We start from the raw sequence: 26,394 nt of genomic DNA, 5'->3' as shown, positions 1-26,394 counted from the left end.
CAAAATGTATGGATGGGCTCATACAATAGCACCACCTATATGGATATGCAGGGCCGATATGAGTAAGCGATATATATGGATGGGCCCAGACAGATTTGCTGCCGAGGTGAACGACTGGGCCCATGCAACCTATAGTAATTAATAGTAGGGCTGATATAACAAGCCGGTATATAGGGATGGGCCCAAACAAATGTGCTGCTGAGGTGAACAACTGGGCCCATACAACTGTACAACCTATATTAATTAATAGTAGGGCCGAGATATAGGGATGGGGCCAACTGCCGGTGCTGCTGAGTTAGACTGTCGGGTCCGCACAATAATACCACTGTGATCCAAGAGATTAGAATGTCTTTCCTCCGGAATGTATGCACAACCTGACCCATGCCATCTAAACGCATGTAGACCCAGGATTGTTTCCTACCGAGATACATAATCAGCCAATACAGAAGAATGCATTCAGTGTACTCAACAGCTACCTGGAGCTCATCTACATGTACAAATAACCTTCATTACATCGACCGGGATACATTGTCCCGGATGCTGATACCACTGAGGTTGTGTCATAGCCCATGGTCAAATTTGGATAAAAACTATCAAACCGTACACATACGTACTACCAAGATCGCAGTGCAGCCAGCTATGCAGGGCCTGTTGAAGGGCATCTGCAGTTACAAAACCGAAGAAGTTCTTCAACAAGTCCTGCATCCGAACTGGAAACACTGGTAGCAGAACTACACATGAAATGGTATTAATGAGTGCATGGCAAGGAATGACATGTAAATGAATGAATAAGGTGTGTTGTGATGTAAAAAAGGAGGGACGGGTGTGAAATGTCTTTAAGATGTAAGCGGCAAGCAAATGATCAAGGTAGAGATAGTGTATTGATAAAATACTGGGGGTGTAATGTAAGAAAGGGGGAAGAGGCGTCTGCTATGATCGGTCAGGCCGGACATGTCAGTCCAAGGGTGCCATACCTAACGAAGTCAGCCTGATTGTACTTAACATGCTCATACATGGCGAGGTCAAGTGGGCTGTACTTGGCATATTCTGGGTGTGGTGTTCGGGTGTAGTTGTGGACGCTATCACAGACAAACCAGGCCCAAACAATCCTGTCACCCTCATCCACCTGAACCCTGTGTCTAACGAGTCGTCCCAAGTAGCCCACCATAACACCGGGATCATATGCTATGTTGATTCCGAGGTTGATCAAATGCATCATGGCTTGCCTGTAACTCCCAATGCTAGTCAGGATATTGAATCCTTCAGGTGGATATTTCAGGTCTTGGTGGTACGGAGACAATCTGGTGCACATGACTGCAACTCCGGTGTAGATGGATGCCCAATGCTTGAGGTTTTGGTACATGTCTTCAAACCCATGAGAAGTGGCCCAATGACCAAGTTTGATGTGAGTTTGGATGGACACCCAGTATTGCTGCAGGTGCATGACACGCATGGCAGCGGAAGCCAACAGTCCAGGTCTCTGCATTTGCAAAATCATCGACATGCCCCTTCCACCCTTCAGGGTAGCCGAGACCTCTGGCATGAACCCGTCCCAAATATTCTTGGGAGGTGTACCCTGGCACTATTGAATGTCAGATAAGTTGGTAGCTGATAGAAAAACAGCCTCTTACCTCTCGGCCTTGTTGGAACCAGCACGGAGCTATATTGATGCACCCAGGGGTAACACCAGTGCCATTGGTGGCATGGAAGTTGGCACCATTGGTTCTCCACTGACCGGCTCCATGGGTGACACTCTTTCTCAGGTGGTGACTCATTCCAAGAGTGGCTGTGTACATATCACTCTGTTGACATCAGCATAGAATTCAATAATGTACTGACCTGGATGTAGCCATTCAGTGCCTCCGGGATGTACCAGATAATGATCCTGTAGCCAGAATCCAGTACAACCGAAGGACAGGTCAAGAGCATTTTCTTGGCAGGAGGGAATCTAGCCAAGAGCGACTCTTTGTGCGCTTCATTCATACCTGTTTCCCATTTGGTGAGAGCTTCATTGTAACGAACCATGTCGATATCCAGTTGGACTTGATCCCAAAGGTCAGGAAGGATCAACATCATAGTGAAGGGACTGACTTGGATTCCGGTAGGCCTTAGCCAGGAGAAATGTGAGCTGGCCGCATGCAAGGATGGTGGGAACATCAAGCTCAGGAGGTGGGGGAATGAGAGGTCTACCAGCAAGATGGGCCATATACTGCTGCTCCACCCACTCGCTCACCAAATTAATGGTGTGCAAGGCCCAGTCTGCTGGGATCTCAGGAAGAGGATGGAATTTATTCAACCGGTGGAACACATGATCCCAGTAGGAGGACCACTCTGGGGGGATATCAGACATGATGGGAATGAGATCAAAGGACATCCATCAACCAGCCCTCATTTATTGCACCATTTGCCTTGCCGAGCCTTGTGCAGCAAGCACATCCGGGACATAATTGAGGTGCATGGACTATTCCCTGCAGTGGATGTAAGCGAACTGGAGAGAAGCACATGCAACCGCTTAAATACAGGCACAATAGTTTAAAATTTCATAATTAATACATGTTATCATTGCTTTCGGTTCCTACTGAGGTATTTCACCAGCGCATTTTGATTATAATCGGTACCAACATATACAAATTGGAGAAATGAATCTATGTACAGATATGGACTGAGAGGTATGAATCCGGGCTCTACTCCTGTTTGATGCCGAGCGTGTCTATTAATTCATGTGATGCTTGCATGATATCCATTACCTCATCCACCAGTCCTTCCAGCCGGGTCAAAGCATCCACGGCAAGATCTCCTTCCTCTACCTTTGTGAGCAGCATGCTCTGCAAACCTTCTCCCAGCTGTTGCATGTTTTCCCTGATGCAGCGGACTTGTTGCAGTAAGGGATCATGGCTGGTGGGCATCTGGGGCAGCTCTGGGATCAGGAGATGACCCACATGCTGGGCGTACATGAAGATCAGAGAAATCCTGTTGAATTTGAAGAGAAGTAGTCACCAGCTGTTCGAAATGCTCCTCAACCAACTCCTTGACCTCAAGGAGGGGGATGCGGTTCGGCATCTCAAAAGGACCTAGGTCGAAATGATCCTTCCACTAGCAATAAGCATATTGGTTGACAATTCGGCAGCGGGCCGAGATGTCTCTGTCCACCATACAGTTGAAGTTCTCGAATGCATCGTAGAGTTTGTTGTCGTCCAGGGCTCCGATCTGCCAACCTGCCAAGATCTGGACGACATCGCACAGATACATCAGCATCGAGGGACTGATATGACTGGCCGCGCATATGTTGATGAATGGGAACACAAACTGCTGTGAAACATCTCGGGAGCTGAAATCTTGGGACTAAAATATACAAACACACCTCAGCTTCCCATACCAGATGACACACAAACTGCTCATGGTAAGCATCGGTCCGGGTCACATGACTTCACTGGAGAGAGAGCCAAATGCTGGTAAATTGGGAGGTGGCATACTCTAAGATGTTGGCGGAATCCCAGAGTGACAATGTGGAGTCCTCCAATGTGTACAGGTAGTTCGACATGTTGAAGACTGAATGATATTGTGGGGATAGTGTTTGTGTATAACAGTAAGGAGGGAGTGCGGCATATAAATAGACGGAGCTGGAAAAGGCCACAGCAAACCTTATTTTTTAAACATGGCTATTGTGCCACATTGACATGTGGAGAATGAAAGTCTGACATTGTTCTTGTCGCATGGACTGGATGCAATTACCTCATAAACACTGCAAAGTATCTGACAAGTCCATTCGGGATCACCCGAATGATATATTGTTTACCCGAGAACTACCAAGCGGAGAGTTGCCTCGTGCATACATACCATCCGGAGTTAACTACATATATAGAATCGATGCCTGCTCTTATCATCCGATATGACCTGCCAGATATAAGTATGTATTAGAAGCAATCTTGCAGTAATTACTTCAAATGTTCCTCCCAATGCAGGAGTGTAATTCTCAATAATTCCATTTGAATTCCAGGTTGACTTTCGAGAAGCTGGTATCGGCCGCATCAGCCAGCGCCCAATACACCTGCGCCTGTCTAACTGCATAGCATCTATGCCCATCCTGATCTCTGTTGCCTGCATGTGCTTCAGCTCTGGCCAACCATGCTTGGCTTTTGAATATGAAAAAATCAATGGTCCATCGCATTTCATGCTCCACTAACAATAACTCCTCGACCCAATGGTCGTGCAACAATTTTGTGCGGAGCCAATGCACCCTATAAACTATTGCCACATTAAGGAGGATATCACATATATATAAAAAACTTGCATTCGGTCATCCAATCGCTGCTGGTGGAATCAGCCTGCACCTTGAATGACCAAAACCACAGGAGAGTAGAGTTTCTTTGCCCCCGAGAATTAGGGTCCGCTACTGCCACACTGGTCTTCAAGTCTTTCTTATCCAACTGCCAGTATTTCTCCAACAGTCCGAAGGCCTCTAATTTGACTAGCTGCTACCGACATTTGGTATATATGTGGCTGTTGAGCCTGATCACCTGCTCTACTGAATGCACTTGCGCCCAGGCCCTGGTTGACTGGGCCTGCAATTTGGCTGGATGGACTGTGGTGCGAAAGAGAACAGCTTTATCTGCGAGATGAACCCAGAGTAGGTGCAAAAGATCATTGGCCTGTCCTTCTCTCAGGGTAATCTCCTGTGCAACGAGGTCTGTCACCGACAGTTCATTGCACCATGCCAAGCTGATGTTTGATGGAAGGGGAATGACGGTAATCTTGGGGCGAAAGACTGCCGTGGGACGATATTCCAAGGGCTCTATGTCAAGTTCCTGCCAATCATATTCAGGAGCATCTGTATCATTGTCGACGAATGCTAGATTCATGTCTGGCACATCTTCATCTGTGTCAAAACCTTGACCGAGATATCATTCAGCAGCCAGGTTGAATTCGTCGATGGTGTGTTGCAAAGCGACCCTGCGACGGGCGATAGACAGTTCCTGAGTCTTGGTAGGATGTCTGCCGAGCTTTCATATGTCCATGGCCAAAGCTACCTGTGACTCCTCAATGGTGATGCCGGATGCTATCCAGGTGGCAGTGCCAAGCCTGTGAGGAGCTTCAGGTCGATGCCCTTGAGATTGGAGGATATCGAGCTTCACTTGGTTCCAACTCGGCACTACGATCGGGTCAACTGATTGTTGCGCAGCTAACCACGCCTGCCGCGATACATACCTTTTTCCAACCGAACCTCATATATATCCATGGACAACAGGTCTTCCGCCTGAGATGCATTAGCAGCTGTTTCTTGCTCATGCCATTCTGTCACCATGTCAGGATCTGCAGTCTCATTCAATTTGTCGAAGGCTTCGCTGCTCTCGGCAGCACCTTGCTTGGCTTCTTTGTATTTCCGACAAAGGAATATGCCTGCAGTATGATCAGCAGGGCTATCTGTGGCCATCACATGTCTTACTCATTCTGATCATCTTCATGAAATTGCAGTCGTTCATCTGGTAGTCAAGACACTGCTGCCGATGAGGAGTGGACATACCTCGGCAGGAAGGAGATATGATATTGAGAGGTGCCCACAGCGTCTCCATGATCTCCCCATCGATTCTTGCCGCTCCCATGATAAAATTCGATGCATATCTCACATAGCACTGGTCCTGGTGACCATGCACATGCCAAAGACCTATTCCCGGGATGATCTCCATTCCAAATGGGATTGCCAGATATGGGCTCTCCTTGACCCCATGCAATAGATATTTGTTGTACTGGCAATTCATGTCATAAAATGTCAAAGCAGTTTCCAATCCTTCAGTGTTGTACCCGAGAGCATTGCAAAGCACGTAGTCCATGTTCATTTGCCTCGTCCCGAAGGTCAGCCATTGTGAACAAAGTCATTCTCAGGAGGTCTCACCTCTCACCCTTTTGAAAATATACCATGGAATGAGGGACAAAGCATCTGTGTCTGGTACACACACATCCACCGATGCTTGTAGCTTCCAGTTTGTGCCGAGATGCATTGGCCTGATTCACCGCCCTGTGGTTGTTGCACTCGGACCTTTGCATTGAATCCGTTGCTACAGCCTAGTGAGCCTTGTACCGTCTTCTACCAACCAAGAACCTAAGGCCGTCTATGAGCCAAACTTCATAGTCCGGATTTGTCAGGTGGAGATGCTCAGCTTTGAAATTTCCATCCATGACCAATGAGCAGCTGTACAGCCATCTTGGCTTCCTTTCATTGTATTCTGTTGGCAGCACAACATTGATCCCAGGGGGCGCAAAATCGTTCAGCAAGGCAAATGTGAATGTGGTCCTAGGCCAGGTGAAAGAGGCTGGGAACAAACCCATTTGAAACAACTGTTTCTCTGCATCGGGAGCATCGGTGCATTGGCAGAAACAGATTATGAGATAATGTATGCCCGTGATGTCAACTACCGTTACCCGTGCGATGCACCCGACGACGGGTATTCCCTTGTGTCCTGACATACCATTGGTGGAAGAGGCGTCCTCATCATTAGTAAATTCCTCGACTACTGGCATATCCACCGAATCATTGTCAAAGACATCCTTTTTCTCCCAATGGATCTCTTCAGGCCCTCCCACGTTCATCGGGCATGGGAGTCCCCTGTGGCTGAGATAGTACTCCATGCCCAATCTCGTCAATGAGCTCTCCTCGAAGAAGTCTCCATTCCATCAACTAGTCTTATGAAATGGCAGTCAGACATGCTGTGTTCAGCAGCACTCACTGCAGAAGATTGGCTTGGAAAAACAGTCATGACACCTATAAGCTCTGTCTCGGTCGCACAACAAACACACCCTGTCTGAATGAGGAGCCTCCCTTGCCATGAACATATCCAGATGATCCTCAGTCCTTTGTTTCCACTCCCTGAGGTAGTTGTTTGGACCCTGGGATGATGGCATCAGCCTGAAACCAGTTGATGGGGATGGAGATGTGGGAACAGACTTGCCTTTGTTTTCTTCCTCTGCCTCTTCATATTTGAGAATGGAATGGGCCCTTGCCCCTCGTGCTCAAAATTGACATTGTAGTCTGGGAACAATTGATGATGCATCATGTCTGAACCTTGCTTGGTTGGAGATTTTGTTGGCAAGGACGAAACAGACTTGCTTGGTTGAGTCTGTTTAACCGGTACCCACCTGGGTTTGAGACCTCAGGTGGTTTTCTTAGGCTTCCATTCCACCAGCTGAGCTGTGCCCCTAGGAGTGCATTCCTTTATTATTCTGTTGCATATTCCAATTTCCTTCATTCACATAACCCACCTTCATCAGACTCAACACAACAATTTCATCCCTCGCATCTTTCAGGTGTACTAAAATTGGTTTTGCAATCACGGAGGCAGGAAGCAGGACCACAAACCCCCCACATTAACATAGGGAGGAGGTGGACTTATTGTTGGGTCATCGACACACTCCGGAAATGGGAGCTGTTGAAAAAGATACAGGATGACACGGGGGTAAAACCGGGATCAACAGAAATGATCCAGCATTATTCGAAGTATTTGAGCGTGTTGATAGAGTCTTTGACAGAGGAAGAAATTCAGGAGGCCGTCAAGATGGCAGAAGAGTGGAACAGTCAGGGTGTTCCTCCTGAGGTGCAGATAGACATCGCCAAAAAGAAAAGTGAGGGCATGGTCCACCACTTCGCCAGTGAGATGTACAAATGGGCTGGAATGAGGGTGTTTGTATTGGCTGCGAGGAAGACAGAAGAGGGCAAGCTGTTGGTGACTGGGTGAGTGGAGTTTCATCGCCCGAACAAGACACGTCTCATGTCCTGAAAGCCATGACTATAACAATGAGTTCGGTGGGGCGGAAAGTTTCACAAAGACCTGTGACTGGCAGGTCATATTGCCCGAGTGGGAGCCATATGTGATGAAATTGTTTGGTAAGAAATGTTCATCAATCTCGGTAGATGATTTACTTCTGACTTATGTGCTGCCAGTAGATGGTGATGGCGAAGATGATTGTGTGGTGCATAAGGCCGGGAGGAAGGATAACACATACATACTGGACATAGGAGACAGCAGTGTCCCCGTCCTCCTGAACTATGACAAAATGGACTCTGGAACCAGAAAGGTGGTGGTCCGAGCATATTTAAATTGGCATTACGGTAGGTGACTTGCATGCCCTTATAAATCTGACATCTGAAATTCAACACAGCAGTGTGCTCTGGGAGACCGAAAGATTTGGTTCCATGGAAAGAACTATCATCCCGACAAGACAAGATGCCACCAAGAAAGTACCTACCTGATGGCACAAAAATTCGGGAGCCCTCGAGGATGAACCGGGAGGAAGCCACAGCCTTGCTCGAATTCTGGTATAACCGACAGGAGTCATCAGATGGTCCCACTCTGAAATTCAACGGGTGGTGGTGCAAGGATCGGGTGGAGCCTCCTGTGAGAGTGGTAGAGTCAGACACTGAAGAGGAATCAACTGTTAGATCATCAAAAGTGAAGAAGACCAAAAAGTCCACAAGGAAATTGTCCCGGGAGAAGAATCGATCACATCAAATGGATGACAATTCCACTGGTAGCACAGATGATGACAGACCTGTCCAGAAAGTATCGCAGCACCAGGTGCAAGTCAGAAAGACACATGATGTTGTTGAAGAATCCTGGGAAGATTTGGAGGCAGACTCTAACAATGATGAGCCTCACAGGTTGCTTGTCAAAGTGAAGCACAAGGAAAAACAGCCAATGCATCATGTCTCAGCAGCTCGCAAGAAATGCCAGCATGAAGACTCATCAGAAGATTTGGAAGTTGAAGAACCTCAAGAGAAGGTGAAACCTCCAGTGAAGAAACCACGGGTGTTGGAGAATCAACAGGTGAAGCAGAATCCTGCTCGCAAGATTGGACCTGCTTCTCGTACTGGTGAAACATCACACTGAGGTCATGTTCAGCAGTCCAGTGACAAAGAGGGTGCCTCAGCCATCCTCCCAAACTCTACTGAGTCTGCATCAGCTCCGGCGCCATCGGGTCAGAGGCCTGCACCTGTGCCAACACAGAATAAGCCAGGCCCAAATAAAAAGAGAGCTAGAGCAGATCCTGATCCAATGGATGCAGGAGATGCATCTCCTGCGAAATGCACAAGAAGTCAGATGAAGACACTGGCACCAGCCAAACGAACTTGCAAAGCAACACGACATTAACTATGACATATTGAGAGTTGGTACATAAAATCACACTATCTTACAATGAGAGCATAATTATATCTATGTATAATCACTGTGTGCTCTCCAATTTTTCGAGGTCCTTCACCAAAATTTCCAGCAGATCCATTATCCCATTGTAGAGATGTAGCAGTCAGGTGATTGAGAGAATGTCTTCTCCCACCTCGGTCACCTGATTCCTCGCCTCGCTGTATGCGCCGAACAACCATGAATTTGCTCTCCTCACCTTCGAGGGAGCATAAGATCTTCCGAGGCTGTCAACTGCGGTTTGCATAATGCAATGCATTTGTTCATCATCTTGAGTTGGATAGATCAGTCATAATCATCTTCATATGAAATCTCACTCACCGTTGGTGTGACCCACAGCATTCAACCTCCGGAGGGCATGAGCCATGGCGGCTTCTGCTTGATGAAGGACATTGGGTGTATGATTTGATGGTCCCAGCTGGGCATTAGAACTCATCACACCTGCAGAGGCATTTGAATCCTCATCTCCCACAAAGTTGGAGCTGGAGCTCAGTGGAATCAAATCAGATTGCACCTGCTGATCTTCCACGCGATCCACAGTAGCAGTGTCATTCCACCCGAGGTCATAAACCTCGTCGATGTCGATAGCTGAGAGACCTTCATCATAATTATAATTATAATATGAGATATGAAAAACTTACAGTTGCAGCTTTGATCCTTGGATACAACATCTCACCCAAGATCATATTCATTGTCAACATTGATGGTAGAGTCTGCTTCCGAAGGTCAGCAAATATATGATCAAGGCAAAAACAACCTTACATGACAATGCCATCATCGCACATCTTGAATCCAAGGCATCCACAGTGGGTGCTTCCCATCTGAGGTCAACTCCTACAGACTCTTGGAGCACCTCACCTGAAGATACATCATTACCATCGGGTGCAAAACCCCACCCAAGGTCATAATCACCACCATCGGGTGCATAATCCCACCCTAGGTCATAACCGGCCTCTAAGTCAACACCGCCTGGCTCAGGTTCAGCATCCCACCTGAGGTCATAACTTACATCCATATCAACGTCGGGGTCAGCAGGAGTGGCAGCTCATTCCTTACTGACCCATTCCTCATTGAACATGGCTAGAAACACATGTTCAATAGAAGCAGATATTAAAATAGTTAAACTTACCTGTCAGTTCGCCAAATGTGTCATTTGCACCAGCAAATGCTCTATCATATGAGCATTCAGGGTCTCCGTGTTTGTCTATCTCTGGTGATATGCGATAATCTAATGAATCAATTGAATTTGCAAAGACATGCAAAAATAGACTTACTTTGTATCTTCATTCCATCAAATTTAGACTTGCAAATTTCTGGAGGCTCCCAATCGGCTATGGGAACAAAGTTACCCCACCATTCTCGACAGGCTTGTTGCATCTGAACTGAATGTGACTCACTTGCTGTTGCAACAGTATGAGCCCGAGTTGCATTCAAAGGTGGAGTGAAGTGAATGCGGCGAGACAACATGGTGGGAGGAAATGTGATTTTAAAATGGGTGTGCCTGATTTTATGGAAGATAGCTGACCACTCGGGTGGATGCGAGGAACAATGAACTTTGAAGAATTCATGATGGAACAGCTCCACGATGTTGTTGTGGACATGTGCAACAATAAACATTAAACATTTCTCACAATAGGCGCCGAGATTGAGCCACAAACATAATTTTATTGATCTTCAGCCCACATCTTCTGCAGGGAACAATAATTGCTGATAATGTCACATACCACAGCTGAGTTATCTCCACAATTTGTCGTTCCCTATAAATACTCAGCCCTTGCCCTCCCTTTTCCCTCCCAAAGTACATACTTGTACCTTATATTTTGTAACTGATTATTCCTACCCCAATTATATCATTGATGATGTCTGCTTCTCAACATGCAAATGCTGCCCTCAATGCCACCATGGAAGACATCCGGCACTTGATGGTAAGGTCAATGAAGTTGCAGGTCGGTCATCTGAATGCTATGGTGTTCGCTCATGAGATCACCAAAATAATTGTAAGTCTTTGCCTTTGAATTATCTCATGACTGATACCTTATTGTTTCATTTAGGCAAAATCATTACAGGAGCATGGGGAGGCCTCCACTCCATTCTCCCTGATGCTGTTGTCTTGTGCCACTGAGATCCGTGACCACAGTGACCCTGTGACACGGAAAATCGTGACACTGCCCGACTGGTCTTCTGTCCGCATGGACGACCCACAGATTGCTTCTTACCCGCGATTCATCAAGATCATTGGCTATCAACAGCCGGATCAAGGCTCTCCAGCACCCACTATTGTGGCTCTTCCCGCACCTCCTACCATTGCCACCCCTCCACCTGCTGTGATGGTGCCATCTCCCATCCAAGCACCGGCGCCCATCAAAGCATCAGTTCTGGCAGGTGAGGCTCCCAAGTTCAATTTATTTGTTGCTGGCACCAACACAAGGCTGTGAAAATGAATCCAGAGCCTTGGGAGGACACAGTAAAATCCTTGAAGAGAAAAGTTGTAAGGTCGAAGAAGTTTGTCAGCGATGATGAAAGTGCTGATGGTGCAGTCATCATCGTCAAGCCAGTAATTGATTCCAACCGCCTTGACTAATTATTTTTCAGCCAGGAACAAGTGCACTGGCTGCAAAGAATGCACCAGCTGATCATCTTGAACCTTTGCCTGCTGCCAGCACTGGCAGCACAATGAGCATCTTGACTGATGTTGATGAGCTCCAGGTAGATCAACCGAGTCGTGCAGACTCACCAGTCATAAGGGTAAGCTCTTGTTTGTTCTTTTTGTCTTCGGCAATATACTCATGGTTGGATTGTAGCCCAATGATTGGTCTGATGATGATGCCATAGCCACTACCGAATGGCCGTCACAACAGCTGCATCCATCGACATGTGTTCAATGCATCAAGGAAGATCGGCCTTATCTTGTGAGGCTCAGTAGGAAGATTGGTGAGGTTTGTAAGACCTGTCCTGCCTGCAAGGACAAAAAGGTCAAATATGTAAGGCTTATTCCCGAGGCTGAAGATGCTTTGCAGGACATAGTAGCAAAAAAGAAGGCTGCAACCGCATCTAAAGCAGCAGTTAAGGAGAAGAAGTCCCGAGGCCGGAAACCAGCAAAATCGACCTCCCATACACCCGCAAAAAGATCAGTCAGTCGTACAACACGATCTGCGGTGAGATTAAGGGTACTTCTCCTACCGAGAATGATTTGGAGGGTGATGTTGAGGTCGGTCAATCAGCTGATGTTGATACCGATATGCATGCTCCAACCACAGAGCCCAGGAGTACAGGTAAGTGTTATTTCTGGTTAGAACTCCTAGATGCTGATGTTCTTCAAATGTTCCAACTTCCACCGATGTTCAGCATCCCCTTGTCGATGTCGCTGCCAGGGACAATGGTAGGTCTTCTGCTGAATATAAGCCATCATTACTCACTCAATCCAGATATGCAATTTCCTCTGGATGATTTAGGGGTTGAAGCAGACACCCCCTTAATCGATCATCACACTCCTTTGGACCTGGAGGTCCCAGTCCCATCCGTTCAATGTGCCCCTACAGATCCTCCTGCTGAGGAACAAAGTCATCCATTTGGTGGGGATATTGAAGATACCACTCACCCACTAACCTTGGTTGATGCCCCTCCGGCCACTGCAGACCCTGCTCCTGTCGTTTTCCCTTAAGTCACAGCAAGAGACCTTCTGCTTGGTATGGAGGCTCTTGGCAGGAGAATGGACAACCTTCAGGTGTCCAACAACCAGGCACAGGGTTGGCATGCGCAAATGGGTGAGCGGGTATCAGCATTGGAGCAGGACTGGGAGAAAAAGTTCACTCTCCTTGAGGCCAAGGTCAGTAACCTGGAGACCAAAACTCTCAACAACTCAATGATATCTGGTAACTTGGCCAGCCTCATTAACTCCATCCACCCGCCCAATAACCCCAACCCCTCCTTTGCGCCTCCTCCCATCTCCGGCAACAGTACCTCTCCCTATGGCACCCTCCCCCCAGCTTGGTTCCCTGGGAATCCTCCAGCACCTGCTTCCGCCGATGAGCCATTGGTGTCACATGTCGGTAGAAGGTACACTCACACTTGGGATGAGTCACATGTGTCGCCCGAGACATCAGACCCAGCTAATCCATCAAATTTGCCTGGTGCTGCTTCGGCATTACCATCAGGCACAAGGTAGTTTGATTGTTTTGAGTATTCATTTCATTGTACAATAATAGTTCATCAGTAGTTCCCTCAATGACCAGTGTCTATGTACATAGTAGGATAATGTATGATATCTCGGCTGCAATGGACAGTATCAATGTATGTTGACCATTATGTCGTGTTCTGCTGCCAGTATTTAAGCATCGATTGCATAGCCTCTGGAAGTTGTCCCTCTGCACCGCAATATCAGTAGCATCAATATTCGGGTGTAGTTTCCCATGTAATGTCTTTTAATACTTATAATCCCTGTTTGATACTAGGCTATGACACAACCTCGGTATATCATCATCCGGGAGCATATGACCTGACTCATGTAATGTGAAGATGTAGATGAGCTCTAGGTAGCTTTGGAACTGTGCAGTCAATCTGATTGCATCTTGCCGAGTTAGCTGTGTTTCAGTTGAATAATGGCAGTCGGATGTCCTGAATGGTTGAATACCCTCCTCTCCTACATGTGAGACCCTGTTGAGCATGTATAATTCATGGGAAGTGGCTCTCTTAGAGAAACCTACCTCTACTGCTACATGCACTTAGATATATCAGAGGCTCGTAAAGTAGGCAGTATATGTACCTCGGTAGGAGATGATCCCAGCTGCATATTCATTTAGGGGGCTTGGGTTGGGTATCAATATCGGTAGTACTATCGTATGGGCCCACCCATGCATCTCGGCAGCACTGTTACCTGGGCCCGTCCCTATATCTCAGCTTGTCATATTGGCCCTACCATTAATTAATCCAGGTAGTACAGTAGTATGGGCCAAGCCTTTCACTTCAGCAGCATATTTATCTGAGCGCATCCCTATATATTGCCTCGTCATATGGGCCCTACCATCCATATAGGTGGTACAATTATGTGGGCCCATCTATCTATATCGGCAGCACATCTACCTGGGCCCATCCCTATATGTCACCTATTGATATGGGTCCTACTATCCATCTCAGCAGCACAGGCACCTAGGCCCATCCATATATGTCACCTACTGATATGGGCCCTACTATTCATCTCGGCAGCACAGGCACCTGGGCCCATTCCTATAACCCGCCTGGTCATACTAGCCCTGCCATCAATATGGGTATACTATTTATTGTTTGGGCCCAACCATCCATATCGGTAGCACAATACTTATATCACATACTGTGCCTACCCTAAATTATGGACCACTAGACCATACCTCGGGCCCACCTTCTCCATTGGTGCACCTTCATTTGGGCCCACCTCGGGTGACACGTCTCACTGGGTGGATTATCAACTTTGGGTGGCCCTATATATTGGAAAAAGTTACTGAAGGGGCTCCTGGTGCTGTGCTTGAGTGATGGAACACAGAGGTGAGGCCATGCCCCAGGTGACACATCCCAGTCTCCACCATATCTCATCCTCAGATGCAGGGCATCACAAGCTTGCAGTAAGTCTGTTATCTTGTGTGAATGCCAATGTTTGACTTGGACCTGGTAGACCAGTATGCCGTTCCCTGGTGGATGATTGAACTCATCTGAGCTCATGCCATCAATGCCCAACTCTTTGATGATGGTAAGTCCATCCTTACGCAGGTGGCGGCAGCCTTCAGCAACACCCATGCGGCAATAATACATCTTAAAATGGCCAATGAGTACAAGAAAGGTGAGACAAAATGACTGACATACCTGCATTTGATGCTCCTTGCGACGATGATGTTGCTTGTCAGCCTCAATATTTCGAGCCTTCACAGTCTGTCGCTGATACACATTTCTGAGATAGGCCAGGTGTGTCATCCATGCACTCTCTACTTCATCTTCTGTCTTATCTCTATATTTTGCATGAGCCTCTAAGAAGCTCTGGGCAAAGACTTGAGTTGCAGAAATATTCCAATCACTCTTAGGAAAGCCTCAGACATCCATGCAGAAGTGTTCCACCATACAGCAAGGCCCTTGGGTAGGATCAAATGCAGCTACTTCTTCAGGTGTGGGCACATCATAGAAGTCACAGTCTAGTTTATTGCGGTATGTGAGTAAAAGACCGTGCTCTTGAATCGTCCACTTGAGGAAAAGTCAACTTGGAGAGATACCCTCAAGGATGGGAATACATACAAGGAATTCATTTCTTATTCCCAGACGACACTTGGGCCTTCCCTTGATCTTCTTCAGTTTGCTTCTGTAATTGTCCTCTTCTGTATTGGCTTCCATTCCGTCATCATGAGTATAGTGTCGAGTCCGAGGTTTGTATGCAGCGCATGCCTGAGGTAGATTTGCTAATATGTCTCTCATAGCTTGTCCAACTGCATCGGAGATGAGTTTGGCAAGGTCATCATCAGTATGCTCCACATGTTGGATGGCTGAGGAAGGCGCTCTCATCTGAGACTGATCAACATAAAAGATGTCAGGTCATGGGCTGCTGAGCGCGCATGAATTGACTTCACCTGCTGAGCTGCTGCTACCTTCGTGATGTTTTCTGTTAAAAGGCTATAGAAAGTGCTTGGGGTTCTCGGAGTGCTTCTGTTTAGTAGAATATTCTGCCTCCTGTATGGACATCATCAGTAAATATAAAATGAGGCAACCATGAAAACTGTCACATTATTCAAAAACCCTCTTTTGATCAACTCCTCCATTTCTGCTATCCCCTATGTCAAGTCAGCAACTGTGAAAGAACATACACTGCAGGCATTTTCTCATTTTCCTCCAACAAACATCCAAAAAACATTAAAAAAAAATAATGAATGTATTGAAGATTTTCTGTATGCAAGACATAATTTAAAAATGAGTCACTTTCCCTCAAGAAACAGTCTATATTTTTCATTCATCATTCCTCAAATAACAATTTACAATCATGTCAAATTTTTGGCCTCTGTTTTTCCAATGTTCTGTGTATCAAAAATCTCAATTACTTCATTCTGTTCACCATATGTTTGATCCAAGAACATTGAAAAATCATATAACAAATAATAATAAATATTTTGACAATGTTTTGTTAAGGAAAAGCAAAGAAACTTTCAAACTTTCATTTGTATATTTGATAAGAGGAAATTTATGAAACATGCCCCATGTTTTGTAAGAATAAATACATAATGTTTGCAGTATATTTGTAACATGGTCAGACCGCCGCCACGCATAACCGTTATACCAAAAGGTGAAATACTGAAAGCTTAGCTTTCAGTATCAGCGATGGTATATGTACTGATTATGAGAACTCAGGTAAGCCAGCGTGCTTACACCCTCCCACGTTATCAGATCTTTTTTTCTCCCCCACCAGTCCTGCTCCCAATCGCTTAGGCACTGTGGTTTGTGTGGGAGTTTCTATCCGAAACGGGAGGGTACATATGTCCACCACAAGGGCAAACCTTGGAATTTGACCCGGAGCGGGTTGGAACGCCTGACCTCCTGCAAACCCTAAGCTTTCAGTATATGTAACATGGTCAGACTGCCGCCACGCATAACCGTTACACCAAAAGGTGAAATACTGAAAGCTTAGCTTTCAGTATCAGCGACGGTATATGTACTGATTATGAGAACTCAGGTAAGCCAGTGTGCTTACAATATTCCTCCTGCACAACACTTAAAAAACATTTATTATGTTGAGAGAAAAAAAATGAAACATGATTGCAGGATACTCTGCCTCAGAACATGCACAAATTATCCATTGTTTTCTGCACACAACAGGTGGAAAATACAGCATTATCCTTGAAGGAACATGATGAATTTTGGCATCATGTCCCACACACAGAAAATCATTGAAACATAAATTATTATTTTTTCAATGTTTTGACAGACAAAATGAAGGTACACTGGTCCAAGTAGTGCTGCTAAGAACCAAGAACTATTCGGCGGGGAAATGAGAACAAAATGGTGTGACAATATAGAAGGGTTTTTTGAGAAGATTTTTAGTAATGGTGAAGCGATGAGTATAGAGGCAAGGTTGAGAGTGGGGGCGCAAGTGTGAAGACGAAACATTTCGAGAGGCTAAGACTTTCTGTAGAGCAAAGTTTGCTTTGAGCAGGGAACCAACATATGATTCTGCTGTTGTTATGAGTGTACATGAGCAGTATAAATACATTTTCGAGTACTTTACCTGAAATAAGAATGGGGAGCATATGGCGAGGTGAAAATACTTTTGTGAAACAAGGGTATTGTGAAGTTTGAGCACAAGGTAAGATAACGGAAAAAGAGAGAATGGAGAAGTGAGAGAATGTATCCACATAACTCGGATGCGAAGTGTAGAGCTTTCTTGCATCCGTGAGTCACGTGGACTTTGTGAATGACAGTTCTCAGATTTCCTTTTTGAGGTGCAGGCCGTGCGTAGAGGATAGACAATCCTTACACATGTCATGGCCCATGGGACACAGAAAATTGATGAATCCTTTAAGTCAGCCTTTCTTATGCACAACCAGCTGCTTTTGCTCCTTGACATCACTTGGCATTAATTTGCATTTCTTTCTGCCTGTGAAACTGCAGTTGGTGTATTTAGTACATGACTGCCTCAGTGCTGCACCAAGCAGTCCAGTTGTTGGCTTGTGACATGGATGGTTCACATTTGAACCCCAAAAAAACCAAACATGATCACTCTGAACAGTTTGCAAAGGTTCAATCCAGGGTTTGTCGACTCTGGTAGAGCTGGAGCCAGGTTTGGCACTTGCGCCCCCACTCTCAACCTTGCCTCTATACTCATCGCTTCACCATTACTAAAAATCTTCTCAAAAACCCTTCTATATTGTCACACCATTTTGTTCTCATTTCCCCGCCGAATAGTTCTTGGTTCTTAGCAGCACTACTTGGACCAGTGTACCTTCATTTTGTCTGTCAAAACATTGAAAAAATAATAATTTATGTTTCAATGATTTTCTGTGTGTGGGACATGATGCCAAAATTCATCATGTTCCTTCAAGGATAATGCTGTATTTTCCACCTGTTGTGTGCAGAAAAAAATGTATAATTTGTGCATGTTCTGAGGCAGAGTATCCTGCAATCATGTTTCATTTTTTTTTCTCTGAACATAATAAATGTTTTTCAAGTGTTGTGCAGGAGGAATATGCTGCAAACATTATGTATTTATTCTTACAAAACATGGGGCATGTTTCATAAATTTCCTCTTATCAAATATACAAATGAAAGTTTGAAAGTTTCTTTGCTTTTCCTTAACAAAACATTGTCAAAATATTTATTATTATTTGTTATATGATTTTTCAATGTTCTTGGATCAAACATATGGTGAACAGGATGAAGTAATTGAGATTTTTGATACACAGAACATTGGAAAAACAGAGGCAAAAAATTTAACATGATTGTAAATTGTTATTTGAGGAATGATGAATGAAAAATATAGACTGTTTCTTGAGGGAAAATGACTCATTTTTAGATTATGTCTTGCATACAGAAAATCTTCAATACATTCATTATTTTTTTTCAATGTTTTGATACACACAATACAAAGAAATTTCTATCTTCTAATTCAATGTTTTTTGGATGTTTGGTGAAGGAAAATGAGGAAATGCCTGCAGTGATAGTAAGTGCAGCGTATGGGGTCTTTCACAGCCTCTCACTCAATTGACTTTCCAAGGTTAATTTGAATGCCAGTGCACAGCAAACCATCCTCTTCACTATCATTGTCACCTTCAATGTTCACCTCGACATCTCCATCGCCCTCATCCATCATCCCAGTATGGCCTTCACCTCTGAATGTACTGACCTCATGCCATGGAGGCACGCAGGTCTCGGGACTGGTGTTGGCATTGTCTCCACCATCTGGTCCATCACCCTCATCCATCTGCCCATTGCACTCTTCATCATCAGGTGTCTGGTCAGACAACTCTACTAGTCCAATGGAATCATTGATCTGATGCCATCGAGGTAAGTCAGTCAACTCACAGCAGTCATCCATCTCACTGAACCCACACCATGGAGCGTAGGCAATATCATCAGTATCATCAGCATCGCATCCATCATCTGGTCCATTATCCTCATTAATCAACTCGGGGCCGTCGTACTCTTCAGCTTTGGGCGTCTGGTCAGATGACTCTACTAGTTCAACAGAATTATTGATCTGATGCTGTCAAGGTAAGTCAGTCAACTCACAGTAGTCATCAATCTCACTGAATCCATGCCATGGAGTGTATATCATATCATCGGTATCATCAGCATCGTCTGGTCCATCATCCTCATTCATCAGCTCGTGATGATCTTCATTATCGGCCATCCAGTGTTCAAATTCTAGTTTTTCAGTAGAATCATTGATCTGATGCCATGGAGGTGGTTTGGTCAGGCCACCCATATTATTGGTGTCGTCCCCATCTTCTGAAATCAATTCATCAGCCTCAGCGTGGCCTTCATCAGGTAAGATGTCATCTACAGTCCCATTAGCGGGATAGTTTGGGGGACGTTGGCAAGTGGCGGAGTCATCACTGTTGGGAGGCCCTTCTAGGGGCCATGGGGAGCTTTCATGTGAAGCCCAACCAGCTGTTTGGCTCGGGAGCTGTTGATTGGCAGCAGAGTCATCTTCTGGTGGGAGCCCTTCACCTGCAGTCGGTTGGTTTGCCTTTGATGCCGCATGGCTTTGAATAGTCTGGAGGGCCTCAGTAATGGTGTCAACCTGTAATTTTGGAGCATCTTGTGTGGGTTGAATCGCAGAGAGGACTGACCCACGAGCCTCTTCGATTCGAGCCATGTGATGTTCTATGAAGCAATTAAAAACATCTCTCTGATTCTACTGGATGCTTACCAGGGCGGCAGAATGGAAACAGGGAAGATATCCATCTTTGCTTTCCAAAGGTACTCTTTCCCATCTCGTATGAGTAGAGCACATCCAAATGAAGGGAAGGAAAACAAGGAGTGCTAGCAATTTCATAGAGTGGCACATATATATTCCTGGTGCATATCCCTTTGTTGGCAGTGAAAATATATATGCACGTGATCACATTGGTAGACGCAATAGGGCTGACAAGACCGATTGGCAGGCTGAGTGCCAGTGAGGTATTAGATAACCAGAGATCGTGCACCTGTCATCTCTGTGCAAATGCTTGCACTTAAACCTTACACTTCATAATAGTGAACTTCTCTAAGAGGCCGCAAGACAAAAGGTGGGCTATCAGGGAAAACAGACTCTACTTCCGAAAATAATGCAGTAGCCAAGAGGAGCTGGGCAGTATTTGGCACCTCTTCAACAGTATTTATGAGAGCCTTAATAAGAGCTAGAATGAAACATTCAATCAATTGGGTGGTGGATACTGACTTACATATTGACAAGAATTCACACTCGAGAGGCTTCATAGAAGAGTGGGTGAGCTTCCACTCCCTATGAGATGAATGCATCAGGATAGATTCATAACTCGAAGATGCTAGGAATAGTTGAGTAAAGCATACAAAAATGAACAGAATTACTTCTGCAACTCTACTTTCATCGGCATTGCCCACTGGCAGGCAATCCAGGACAAGGGCCAATGCAAGTGATTCATCCAATAAATGACAGAGACAACGGATGACTTGATGTGAGTGATGTTTCAATTTGAGGGAACCTGTCATATTGCATCATGATCTCTGACCCACCAGTACATGTACTTGTTCCCACACACCACATACTACTATCTAACCTATAGCGCCAGAAAAGCCCATGCTACCTGTGGCATGTTTTTTTTGTCGAAATGCTATGGCTTTCAAAAAAGACTTTGACATATATTCCACTTTGGTAAACAGTGTTACAGATGTTTTAGATACAGTTTTGTAGACACTTTGTTAATGAGACAGTACTACATGTAGATAATATACTAGTACAAGTATATTCAAGGGCAAGAGTGGTGAATACAAGCACTTCTATGAAACACATATGAATCAAAATTAACACTCAGACAAGTGGTTTGGTAGATTAGGAACGTTCGCTCCGGAGACGGCGAGCAAGAGCAAGATCCTTGGGCTGACTACAAAAAGGTGTGAGCAATCAAACTACTAATCACTTGGAAGAAGCTTACATGGTGACTCTCGGGGCGTGAATGGCAGCCAGCACAAGCCTCTGGAAGGGGAGCTTGCGGATGAGCAGCCCGGTGGATTTCTGATAGCTCCTGATTTCACAGAGGGCAACTGTGCCAGGTCTGAAGTGATGAGTCTTCTTCACATGAGGCTAGGGTAGAGAAGGTTAGAATGAGTGGAAAAAAAACAGGTGAACGTACTATTTCTTGACTAGTCTGGACGTTATTGACGTCCATAAGACTTTCATTGTCTCCCTACAATGACAAAAATCCAAAAAGTTAGAACAAGAGAGAAAACAACAACAAAACACACGAACATACTATTTCTTGACCAGTCTGGACGTTATCGAGGTCCATAAGACTTTCGTTGTCTCCCTACAATGACGAAAATCCAAAAAGTTAGAACGAGAGAGAAAACAACAACAAAACATGCAAACATACTAACTATTTCTTGATCAGTCCAAATGTTATCTGGATGTTGAGGTGTCATGATAGAGTAGTGAGCGCCAGGATTGATCTTTCCAAGTGCAGAAATCAATGTTTGCCGCCTATGTGGAAGAAGTGGTGCTACCATGAGAGATTGAGTCCGTATACATCCGGATATCATCGTATATTGTGAACTTAGAGGCATCAGCAAGCTTGTTGACACCAGGACAAAGGTTAAAGGTGCCATCTTGATGTTAGTTGCAGGAAACCAGTGATAGAACACCCAAATTGAGTGCTAATGCAGCAAGTCAGCAAGATGTCAAGTAGATATATGGTGGATAAGAGAGCTATGTCAAGGGATCCATGATAGACACAAGGGAAGCAAGTAGGTGAATGATGTCGATAGGTTACATGCAATAAAGATCATGGTGAGAATGGAACCTGACATCAACATTGCTTTTGAGTTTGATACTAATCGCAGGTAGCAAGTGCAGGCAGACAAGCTTTGTAATATAACTCTGATTGAATTTGCCGAAGACCTTACAGATTTTGGGCTCCTATTTGTGTTGTACTCCATGGCTTTTCTCAATGTTCACATTGTGCCACTAATTGATCTATGATTTTTGGGGTATGTACCTTGCATATAGGCTCGTGACCAGCCTGGCGTATACTACCATGAATGCACAAGTGGTGTAGCCAGGCTGGTCGATCTCAGGGTGGCATGGCAGGACAAAGCGAGGAGTTTGAAATTTGATAGGTGCTGGTCGTGCCAGGGGTAGTTCTGATCATATAGCACAAGTTATGTGTCTTCAGACTGTACACTAATACTATGTTAAGTTTCAAAATTTCAACCATGAGTTGTGTATTGTGACCTTTATTGCTTGCTCGATACAATTGAGAATCTCCCAATGGACTTTATGAGGGCCCTCTCAATGACACAACAACAGCAAGTTCTCGAGGCTTCTTGTGATTCTATATTCTTTCCCAAGGATCACCATTTGTTGACAAGTAATGTTACCCGAAGCAGCATACCGGCATCTGCCAATTTCAAACTCCTCGCTTCGCCTACCAAAGTTGAACTGACCAGTCTGCCTGCGTCAATAAATTCTCACCCATCTCAAATTGACACTATGATAGTAGTCAGACTGGTTACGAGTCTACCTCGCATATATACCGCATGAAGTGTAAATGTATTCATCTTAGGATCAGCACTGTCTTGCACAGGTGTTGTGAGGGAAACCTCATTTATAGTTCTAGTAACAGTTCGTGTTTCAAAGGTACAGTCCGAGTCCTATTTTAATTGTTCGGTTCATGCCTTTGAAACACCTTCCTTCGGACCATTCTCATTTGTATATTTAAGACTTATCAATTATAATCATTGATGCAGCAGCTCTCCAGTAGCCTCTCTCTATTCAGTCTCATTATTTTTGCTCGCTGTCCTCACTATGGTCAACTTCCAAACTGCGATGTTGAAGTTTGCGACTGTGGACTTTCCATGCACCTCAGCAGGTACTGCCGTGTGCATAATGTAGCCATGACATCCACACTCACTGAGTGGCTGGAGCATTGACAAGCGATTGTACAAGCTAAATGCTCAAGAACTTAAACAATACAATGGTGATACATTGCTGCAGCAAGAGTCAGGTCTGTATGCGCATACTTACACAAATGCTCACCTTTATCATATAAGGTCACTAGTTTTGACTTGATGGTGCAAACCTAGGATGTCAAGAGTGGTGTATGTATAAATATCATTGTGAGTCTTATTCTATGTTGCCTGAACTCAAACTGAATATATCTTTCCGCATCAGAACCTGCCTGAGCGTCCGATGCTCAATATTGCTGAAACCTCCAATGGGAATAACCTCCTCGCTGCATCCACAGACTGCACAGTGTCCATCTTCGATAGGACCATCTCGTCTCTCTCCCAACCAGACCTTAAAAGGCAACTGGAGACGTTGGCGACTGTGAAATTCGATGACACTGGCCCCCTCACCCTTGTACGGGGAGTGCTATATGCCTTACCTTTTGTAGGTTAACCTGCAGAAAAAAGTGGAGGATGCTGGATGGTGGGCTGGTGTGGAGATGTAGAGAAGCCACAGTGGATGTAGTGTAAATGTCTGAGCTCAGATATATGCACGTAAGACACACAGTGAGGTCATGCAACAAAATGTGAGACTCACTGTCTGATGATGGGGATGGTACAATACAATGCAGACGGAAATGATGGGTGATTGGTGCACAGAGGCATCGAGAGCCAGATTTTGGAAATGGTCAAAGAGACGTAGGTGATCATCATAGGATGCTGTTATGAACTGTCTGTCACGGTGGTGATGATTTAAGGTTTAGCAGATGAATTAGTACAAAGTGTACAATGATACCCATGACATCTTCTGTGTTTTGCCTTGCCACTTTAGTTGTGTATAGTAATAACACATGTGATTCGGGCCAGGATCTGGGCTGAAAATCAGGGTCTCCCAAAAGAGTGCTTGGAAACATGGTATCAATATCAATTGGGCCAAGTGAGTATATACGGAGCTTGAAATCAGATATAGTCGAAAATCCCTTCGAAGATGCTCTTGTAGCATGGCACTGATCATGCTTCCAAATTATTTGACCAGTAGAACTGTAACTACGCACACAGAGTGATTTCGTTAACCTGAAAGGCTCGTGAGCTTTCATGAAGTGGCTGCATAACCATCTACTGAGTGTGCAGTGTCTTCCAATAAGACAGTTTGTTTCTCAGATCAGCCTTTCATCATATAAATTATGCAGTATAGAAATACTACATCAATATTCACAGTTCTGTATATATCTCATCGTCTGTACAATGTTCGCTTTGGGCGCCTCATGAGACTACATCTCAATGGTGACTTTATCAGCAAACACCCAGTCATAGCCACCCTCGACATCTTCGTCAGTGTCAATTTCATCAGAATCAATGTCACTAATGTCGAGGTCTAAATCATCATTCACCCGATGGCCCATGGATTTGTATGGGGTGTAAGACTTGGTGCAGGTGAGGTAGTCAGAAGCTAGGGCACAACAGGACCTAGCCACCTCAGGAAGATCCATTGGTGTAAAGCGAGTATGAAGGGTGCTGATATAGTATGAGAAGGACATAAGGCTGCTTCATCATGGAAGCAGAGGCGAAAACTATAATTGACATCAGGTGAGAGTTGGCAACAGAACGCACGAGCTGAGCCTTGGCTCAATGGATCCTTTGTGAGAGCAGCATCTGAAGACTGAATTCATCATGACAATGTCAGAATCCGCATAATGCAACAAACAAAATGCTCACAAACAAAATGGACCACACCCTGTGTAGGCGAGCTGAAGTAGGCAGAAAAGGCAAATTCCTGCTGAAGAAACTTCAGGAAGTAGTGAAAGAGACAAAGGCTGTTTGTTTGGAAAGATCACTATGCTCATCGGTTAAGTTGCATGAGCTGACAGAGGGCCCGAATGCGATAAATGTCCACCGCTGCCATTTGTGGCATTGATGAGCAGGCGTATATAAGGCAATCACTAGCGGAAAACCACTGGCTCATCATTAGAAGTTTGGTGTGAGACATGAGAATGTGTGATCAATCAGGAACATACACAATGACCTGGGGGACCCCTCCAACATGCCGTCACTGGGGCAGTGGGGACAAATGCAAACTTATTCACTGTCTTGGCATAAACACCGTGCCCTGGAGTCGATGGCAATTGTGGAGCAGCCTCTGCGTTTCCAGACACTTACTATATGATATAGTCTTGAGCATGAGTCATGCACTAATATATGATGCAAGTCAGAGCACACATGTACGATCACAGCTTGAGAAGTGTCAATCTTGTAGACATCCTGGAGGGGAGGACAGAGGCTGCATTATGTCAACATTCGAATGGTATTTGTCACTCAGAGGTGTTGGGGACTTGGTGTGTGAGCAGAGTTAGGATGATAAATGATAAACACGGTAAATGATAAACAATCTTTTATTGGCTGATACGCTACTGGGCCCAGAGAATGAAGCACTTATATAAGCTCCCTTTGTACACAGAAACACCCTTTGTTGCAGAAAGCCAGTCTAGACATATTTAATGTATAATTATCAGACAGGCATCCATCACCCCCGCTTCTTTTACAGTTAACACACCATTACTAGTGATGAGCTACCAGATCTCTTGTATGAGGAAGTTAGCCATGTGCTACCCACAAATATTCATCAAGCAAGTAGGTCTGGATCACCATGAACCGCAAAAAAAATAGTACTCTTGTAGATGTTGACTCCAATATTCGTGGCAATCATGTACTCAACTTGGATACTTTGCACCGAGGTTTCTTGCCCTTTGTCACCAACATTATCCAGGCGGTGAGTCATGGGGCTTAGATTCCGAGGGCTTCTTTTCACATGACATACCACAGCTCAAGGTACAAGTCCCAGAGGGCAGCAGGGCATTAAATATATTGATGGCCTCTTTGCTGTGTTCGGTACAGTGAGTCACAGATGTCATGTTGGAGTTCTGACTGACTATTGCAGCTGGATGACCTCCCAGGCAAGACTCTGGAGTCGGGCATTCATAGCGCTATGCTTGAAATGGTCGGTTTCAATGTGTCTGACTATGAATCTTATGCACTGATGATAGCTATCATTGTGAAGGATAATTCCTCGGATTCCTGAAGAGAC

General features: G+C 45.1%; 9 protein-coding genes across 9 annotated transcripts; 2 read left to right on the top strand and 7 right to left on the bottom strand.

The window, feature by feature from the left end:
• Positions 1–940: 940 nt before the first annotated feature.
• Positions 941–2,350, bottom strand: F5891DRAFT_982089 (uncharacterized protein; the record flags this gene model as incomplete). The annotated part of the gene is made up of 4 exons (XM_041377193.1): positions 941–1,582; positions 1,632–1,802; positions 1,840–2,042; positions 2,092–2,350. 4 exons carry the CDS (start codon positions 2,348–2,350, stop codon positions 941–943), a joined length of 1,275 nt encoding a protein of 424 aa, XP_041223766.1.
• Positions 2,351–2,684: 334 nt separating this feature from the next.
• F5891DRAFT_1191175 (uncharacterized protein) lies at positions 2,685–4,859 on the bottom strand (the record flags this gene model as incomplete). The annotated part of the gene is made up of 4 exons (XM_041367422.1): positions 2,685–2,942; positions 2,998–3,093; positions 3,151–3,225; positions 4,518–4,859. The coding sequence occupies 4 exons, from the start codon at positions 4,857–4,859 to the stop codon at positions 2,685–2,687; spliced, it is 771 nt and encodes a 256-aa protein (XP_041223765.1).
• A 463-nt stretch (positions 4,860–5,322) lies between these two features.
• On the bottom strand, positions 5,323–6,174 carry F5891DRAFT_1129602 (uncharacterized protein; the record flags this gene model as incomplete). Its single annotated transcript, XM_041364414.1, has 4 exons — positions 5,323–5,397; positions 5,625–5,838; positions 5,891–6,060; positions 6,091–6,174. 4 exons carry the CDS (start codon positions 6,172–6,174, stop codon positions 5,323–5,325), a joined length of 543 nt encoding a protein of 180 aa, XP_041223764.1.
• A 1,295-nt stretch (positions 6,175–7,469) lies between these two features.
• F5891DRAFT_982087 (uncharacterized protein) lies at positions 7,470–8,879 on the top strand (the record flags this gene model as incomplete). Its single annotated transcript, XM_041377192.1, has 4 exons — positions 7,470–7,723; positions 7,773–7,876; positions 7,934–8,101; positions 8,152–8,879. 4 exons carry the CDS (start codon positions 7,470–7,472, stop codon positions 8,877–8,879), a joined length of 1,254 nt encoding a protein of 417 aa, XP_041223763.1.
• A 415-nt stretch (positions 8,880–9,294) lies between these two features.
• On the bottom strand, positions 9,295–10,655 carry F5891DRAFT_1191172 (uncharacterized protein; the record flags this gene model as incomplete). The annotated part of the gene is made up of 6 exons (XM_041367421.1): positions 9,295–9,458; positions 9,510–9,785; positions 9,951–10,157; positions 10,245–10,268; positions 10,318–10,416; positions 10,463–10,655. 6 exons carry the CDS (start codon positions 10,653–10,655, stop codon positions 9,295–9,297), a joined length of 963 nt encoding a protein of 320 aa, XP_041223762.1.
• Positions 10,656–11,047: 392 nt separating this feature from the next.
• F5891DRAFT_982085 (uncharacterized protein) lies at positions 11,048–13,687 on the top strand (the record flags this gene model as incomplete). Its single annotated transcript, XM_041377191.1, has 12 exons — positions 11,048–11,185; positions 11,240–11,570; positions 11,636–11,742; positions 11,781–11,933; positions 11,990–12,319; positions 12,349–12,396; positions 12,446–12,460; positions 12,534–12,567; positions 12,614–12,834; positions 12,883–13,349; positions 13,394–13,478; positions 13,640–13,687. The coding sequence occupies 12 exons, from the start codon at positions 11,048–11,050 to the stop codon at positions 13,685–13,687; spliced, it is 1,977 nt and encodes a 658-aa protein (XP_041223761.1).
• An 894-nt stretch (positions 13,688–14,581) lies between these two features.
• F5891DRAFT_1191169 (uncharacterized protein) lies at positions 14,582–15,707 on the bottom strand (the record flags this gene model as incomplete). Its single annotated transcript, XM_041367420.1, has 5 exons — positions 14,582–14,613; positions 14,663–14,969; positions 15,021–15,191; positions 15,249–15,392; positions 15,444–15,707. The coding sequence occupies 5 exons, from the start codon at positions 15,705–15,707 to the stop codon at positions 14,582–14,584; spliced, it is 918 nt and encodes a 305-aa protein (XP_041223760.1).
• Positions 15,708–18,882: 3,175 nt separating this feature from the next.
• Positions 18,883–20,007, bottom strand: F5891DRAFT_982083 (uncharacterized protein; the record flags this gene model as incomplete). The annotated part of the gene is made up of 3 exons (XM_041377190.1): positions 18,883–19,157; positions 19,212–19,364; positions 19,419–20,007. The coding sequence occupies 3 exons, from the start codon at positions 20,005–20,007 to the stop codon at positions 18,883–18,885; spliced, it is 1,017 nt and encodes a 338-aa protein (XP_041223759.1).
• A 1,194-nt stretch (positions 20,008–21,201) lies between these two features.
• F5891DRAFT_1191167 (histone-fold-containing protein) lies at positions 21,202–21,791 on the bottom strand (the record flags this gene model as incomplete). The annotated part of the gene is made up of 5 exons (XM_041367419.1): positions 21,202–21,253; positions 21,305–21,453; positions 21,503–21,556; positions 21,623–21,676; positions 21,747–21,791. The coding sequence occupies 5 exons, from the start codon at positions 21,789–21,791 to the stop codon at positions 21,202–21,204; spliced, it is 354 nt and encodes a 117-aa protein (XP_041223758.1).
• Positions 21,792–26,394: the final 4,603 nt, after the last annotated feature.

This window comes from Suillus fuscotomentosus (genome assembly GCF_016647785.1).
Source record: "Suillus fuscotomentosus strain FC203 chromosome Unknown F5891scaffold_41, whole genome shotgun sequence".
Classification (NCBI taxonomy): domain Eukaryota; kingdom Fungi; phylum Basidiomycota; class Agaricomycetes; order Boletales; family Suillaceae; genus Suillus; species Suillus fuscotomentosus.
The sequence above is the reverse complement of the archived record's forward strand: the minus strand, read 5'-3'. Positions and strand labels throughout refer to the sequence as shown.